This window comes from Artibeus jamaicensis, unplaced genomic scaffold (genome assembly GCF_021234435.1).
Source record: "Artibeus jamaicensis isolate MK-2021 breed Jamaican fruit bat unplaced genomic scaffold, CSHL_Jam_final contig_760, whole genome shotgun sequence".
In the NCBI taxonomy this organism is placed as follows: Eukaryota; Metazoa; Chordata; class Mammalia; order Chiroptera; family Phyllostomidae; genus Artibeus; species Artibeus jamaicensis.
The window spans coordinates 2,807,868-2,813,867 of NW_026521955.1; the positions used below are offsets into that span (position 1 = coordinate 2,807,868).

The 6,000-nt window shown below is 37.0% G+C and overlaps 1 protein-coding gene across 4 annotated transcripts in view; it reads left to right on the forward strand.

Moving 5' to 3' along the window:
- The window catches only part of TTC6 (tetratricopeptide repeat domain 6), a 265,950-nt gene extending 260,154 nt beyond the window's left edge, over positions 1-5,796 (forward strand). For all 4 annotated transcript variants that reach the window (XM_053672512.1, XM_053672513.1, XM_053672514.1 and 1 more), the window contains 2 exons: positions 4,910-5,135; positions 5,587-5,796. In XM_053672512.1, coding sequence (XP_053528487.1) covers positions 4,910-5,135; positions 5,587-5,717 — 357 coding nt within the window. In that variant the 3' untranslated portion in view covers positions 5,718-5,796. The remainder of the gene's footprint in view (positions 1-4,909; positions 5,136-5,586) is intronic.
- The last annotated feature ends 204 nt before the right edge of the window (positions 5,797-6,000 follow it).

Sequence of the window (6,000 nt, forward strand, 5' to 3'; positions counted from 1 at the left end):
TTTTTAAGATGAGGGCTAACTGACTCATGGCCCTGTATTAATGAGAAGGATCTAGTAGCAAAGGAGAAACTGTTGATGCAGGAGAGCGTGGCAGGGATAATTAGGATCAAAATCTTTGAGAATTTGGTGGAGTTCGAGTTTGGAAGTCACAGGGGTGGCCTTTGCTTGGAGTGGGACACACTATGCATTATGGCCTGAGGGAAGGCTGAGGGTCGGGGAAGAGATACAGTTTGGCAGATACTGATAGTAGGCATGCCTATTGTTCATATTTCCTCTATGGAATATGATCGTCAGTTATTAGTTGAGGGTGGACAGTTAAAAACAGGAACACAGCAACTAGAACGTCTGTGGAGAAAAGAGAAAATGTGAAATGCTTGTTTTAGAGAGTGGTAGGGTGAATCTGCTAGGGAACTATAGCCAAAAACATTAAGTTCCTTTTTTTTTGTCTTTCAGTGCACAATTCTTTATTTTTTTCTTTAAAAAATTTAAAATTTCAGGTTGCAATGAATATTTTATATTAGCTTTAAGTGTACAGCATAGAGGTTAGACATTTATATAATTTGTGCAGCGATCCCCCCACCTGTCACCCTAGATAGTTATCAGACAATGCTAAGTTCTCATTTGACGTTTGTGGTTAGGAATTTAAAATGAGGTCTTGACTCTACACTGCTTTGTGTACAATTGTTTCTATACAAATTCAATACTATTTTGTGTCACTCCGCAGTTGTGTCTGTGTGTCGATCTTGTATCTCCTCACTCCAAACAGGTCGAAGACTCTTTAGGGCCAGGAATCATACTCCTTCCTCTTCTCCCTGGATTTCCTTACTCAGAAAGCCTGTCTTTACTCATATTTAGACTTCAGGTCAGTTTCCACCTTTTATCTGAACTCCTAACTCACATTTATCACCAGTTGCTAAAACTGGATATTTTACAAGTGCATTAGGGCCCAAGCAGAATTTCTGTGCCTCTACCCTCAGGGCAGTGCTTCTTCACATAAACTGTCTCTCAATTCAAGATGTCCTCTTCCACCAAGTCACCTGGGTGAAAACACCGACACCCATAATTTTCTTTTCCTTTCCTCATTCATCTGATCCTGTCCATTTTGCTTCTTATTTTTTTTCCTCAAACATGTCCCTTCCATTCTGTGTCTTCTGCCATTGTCTTTGTTTAGCTCTTATTCTTTCCCAAGTTAGATCATGACCCTGAACAGCTTGCTGATCCCCGTGATGAGCCTGGTTGACCTCAGTGGTGAGGCTAGATGCTGGGACACAGAATTATCGGAGGTGTAATTCTGTAAGTCATGAGTCTGTCATAGCTCAGACCTCAGTGGACAGCTGGGATGGTAATGTTTCCCTAGGCTGACAAGCCAAGGTCAAATGTTTTAAACTTCATCAAATTCAGACCACTGTCTGCCTGGGTCCTAGCAATGTTTCCCGACATTGTGGAGTCAATGATGTGGTTCAGGGCAACTTTCTGTTTCCATAAATGTTTCAGATCCACATGAAAAGGAGACCCTCACATTTTCAATGTATTTTCCTTTAATAACTCTGGGCATCATCTATGAAACTAGTCAGTTAAATCTAAAGTATAGGTGTTTTTTTAATATATGTCTCTATGTCATTTGCCATTAGCTGGGCAGATGTTTTATTGAAAATGTATTTTTGTCCTCTGTCCTGGTATATTGGATGCTTCATTTTCACAGTGCAAACTCATTCCAGAGACAAGCAGACTTTGAGAATAGTATTCTATATTCAATATTATTCAGTAATATTCAGCTGTATTAATATTCCCCAAAACTCTTTGTGGAGAAAATTCCTTATCTTCTGCTCCCCTCACTTTCGTGTTTGACTATACTAGAATGAAGATTTATGGTCAAGAGAAAGGGTCCGAGCAAATAATCTCTTAAGAGTTGAAACACATATGTGTTTCAGTTTCTTTATCATGAATTAGTGACTTAATGATTTTACACCACATTTGGATGAGCTACACGTATGACTACAGGCGACTTTAAAAAATAATTGGATCTGCCTTCTAATTCATTACATATAAGGGCATTAGACCAATTGTTAAAAAATCAACACCATTTATTGTGGTTGGTGTTTGTGGCCTTTAATTGTTTCATAGTTAATACTTCTGTACTTCAAAAAAACATTATATTTATAGCCTTTCATTATCTAAGTAATATATTTTGGAAGTTTTAATGAAAGTTAAATTGTTCAGAGTTAAGAGCACTATCATGTTTTACTGAGTTCTGTTGTTTTTAGCTGAGATAGGCATTTACTCTTACCTGATTGAAGTCATGCTTTTGTGATGTATTATTGTGTTACCTTTGTTAATCATTTATTAGTGAATTAAAATGAAGCCTAAATTGCTTGTTGAAGGAAGTCTTGACCCTGTTTAGAGTCATTCTCTTGCCTCAGTTCTGGTGATTGTGTGTCTGGCCTTCTGTTCAGGAGTAAATTCTCCTTCAGCTCTGCACAGAAGGAGGTCAGTTCTGCTGCCTTCTTAACAGATCCCTCAACTGCACTCCAACTGCAGCGTAGAACAGCTGCCATTCTGGGATGAGACGGGTCACAAATCTCTATCTTATTGTCTCTCAAAAACCTTAGGGAGCTAAGTACACAAAATATTGCCTGAGGACCATGACATCTCTTCATTTGTAAACACTGGGGAAAATGACATATCAATAATAATGGAGTCCTTACTAGATTCTGGGTATCATTCTCAGTACTTTACTGTTGGCTCACTTAATCCTTATGGCAGCACTGGACATAGAGTTCTGTTTGTTAACTCCATATTGCAGATGAGGAAATTGAGGCAAAGAGAGCTTTCATTACTCACCCAAAGACACAGAAGTAACGAGTGGGAGAGCCAGGATTTGAACCTAGAAATCTAGCTCCATGGTTGGGCTTCTGGCCACCGTGCTATCAACATTTCATTTCACCAATGGTAGAAGTGCACTGAGGAAAAATCCCTGAGAAACAGAGAAAAGTAATTCAGTGAAGGACACTGATTAAAAAAAAAAAAAAGGATCAGAGAGGTAGGAGAGACATCCTGTTTTAAGCACAGAGTTTTAAGAAAGGAAGGTGAGATCAAGAGTGTTCATGCCACAGAAATGTCATGGAAGAAATAGCTAGAAAATGTCCATTGGGCTTAAGGACATCTTCAACCTTAAGAAGAGCAGAACTCACAGACGAGGGGGAGGTAGGTAGAAGCTGGATCGTGGTGTACTGGGGAAAAATCATGGAGCTGGAGAGCAAGTGCTATTGTGCACAATGACTTTTTCCTTTAGGGAAGTTTTAGAGTGGGAGCGAAATTTGAATTCATCATGGAGTTGGAGAAGAGATTCCCACCTTGAGTGATAGCATGTCTAATCAGCATCTCAAGCCATTTGTGATAAACGACCAACCTATTAAAAGTTTCCACTTTGTTGTTGATGGAGACCCTAGCATTGGTCTGTGAACCACACTTTGAAGGGCCCCTTCCAGCTTCATGGCGAGCTGTGAATATCTACAGTCTTTGATCTTTTTCACAAGCTGACTTTTATCTTCGCTCATCCATCCTTATAGCTTTTCATAGTATAACTGGTTTTTTATCCCTTTTTTGGTATGGTTTAGAACCTTGTTTTCAAAATTTATTTATCTCCTTAGTGCTGTTTTTTTATGAAACGTGCTAATTTTCTAACTTATATTTTATCTTTTTATTGTGATCCTTTTTCTTTTTTTCTTTTTTACCTTTTTTTAGTGCTGGGCTATGGGATTTATGGAGTGGGGGTAGGGCTGTGGGGGTAGTGAAGCATTTTACTTAAAAAATATGTTATTGTTTATGTTATTAAAGTCATGCCATTTTCCCCTGCTTTGTCTTCCCCCCTGAGCCTGTCCCCCACCAGCACAGTCAGGCCCTACACCATTGCCCACGTCCATGGGTCATGCATGTATGCTTTTTGACTAATTTCAACCAGCCCCTTCTCCCCCCTCCCCTCCTCCAGCTGTCTGTTCCATGTTTCTATGCCTCTGATTCTATTTTGGTCATTCGTTTGTGTTGTTAGATTGAACTTAGAAGTGAGATCATATGGTATTTGTCTTTCATTGACTCACTCACTTCACTTAGCATAATAGTCTCCAGTTCCATCCATGCTGTCACAAAAGGTAAGAATGCCTACTTTTTTACTGCTGCATAGTATTCCTTGTGTAAATGTACTACAGCTTTTGATACACTCATCTACTGATGGGCACTTAGCCTATTTTCAGCACTTGGCTATTGTAAATAGTACTGCTATGAACATGGGAGTGCATATATTTTTTTCAATTGGTGTTTCAGGATTATCAGGATATATTCCAAGAAGTGTAATTGCCTGTTCCATTTTTAGTTTTTTGAGGAAACTCCATGCATTTTCAAAGGGGCTGCACCAATGTACATTCCCACCAACAGTGCACTAGGGTACTTGAACAGAGAGGAGTATTGGTTTTATTTGTTTAAATTATTAAATGTATTGGGTGACAGTGGTTAATAAATTTCTGGAGGTTTCAAGTGTACAGTTCTATAATACATCATCTTCATATTGCATCGTGTGGTCAAATCTCCTTTCATTTTTTATTACTGACATTGTCTAGAGTTGCCTACACATGATGATAACAAAAAGCAGGCCAACTATTGGTCAGTTTTATTACTGTTTTTTGCATTCAATACAGACAGTTCACCTTCTTATTATCTGTATATGGGATAAAATGCTTCCATGATACCTTGGATACTCTGGCTTCTCTTCAGCTCAAATAAATCTTTCGCCTTTTCACAATACCCTGGAAATGCCATTTGCCTTAATTTTATATTACAAGTAAAAGTAATTCAAATTGCTGCATTGCTGCCAATTAAAATATATTCAAATTATCACTATCTTCACATTTTATAGGCCAGTGACTATTTCTCAAAGGCTTTAAAGTCTGATCCAGAAAATGAATGTGCTACCATGAATCGAGCTATTGCAAATACAATATTAAAGAAGTATGAAGAAGCAAAAGAAGACTTTGCAAGTGTAATTGAAAGCTGTCCCTTTTGGGCTGCAGTGTATTTTAACAGAGCACAGTTCTACTGTTGTTTAAAGCAATACGAATTAGCTGAGAAAGACCTCAGTAAAGGTACCTTTTTTGCAATGGTTTGGGAAAGATTACAGTGGTTAATGTATTTATCTTTAAATACATATTTGTTTAAATAACAAAGAATAAACCCATCAGGTCTATTTGTTTAGATAATTGTACATTAGAATGAATGTTTTTATATCTCATATTTTACTGTAATCAGTATGGTTTCCTTTATGTAGTGACTTACAGCATTGGTAAACTAAGATGCAGAAAATTATTAGGGAAACCATACACAAGCATTGCCAGACTTTCAGAGAAAGACATTGTACTGTTTCACCAATTTAATTTTCTTAGAAAGATTCAATATTTTAAATTTAAATCAATAATGAGGTGCATCTGAAGAAAAAATTTTGCAAACAAGTAATTAGTGTTATAAAATTTTTATTTTTTAAAAATGAGACTTTTTTATTGTTAGTGTAAAACATATTTTGATTTTTTTCTTTTACAGCTCTGTCTTTGAAGCCTAATGATGCTCTGATATATAATCTTAGAGCAGAAGTTCGTGGTAAAATAGGTGTGATTAAGGAAGCTATGGCTGACTATAACCAAGCCCTTGATCTTCAAGAATATGCCCAGTGATATGGTTACACAGAGCGTGGTTTCTGTAGCAGTTTACACAGCTGTTAAACCAGAAATTGAAGTGTATTTATTGTTTAAAACAAAGGTTGCACTGTCTTCATTATTGTATTCATTATGTTTAGTCTTCTAATACAACCCTTTAGTGCATTTTAACAACATTTATGTTACTATTTATTTTAAAACATTTAGATCACTTCATGCATATTTGAAACAACTCAATAATTGAATTTCTTCATAGGATGCAGAATGTAAATGAGAATGTTTCTTAAGGAATATTAATACT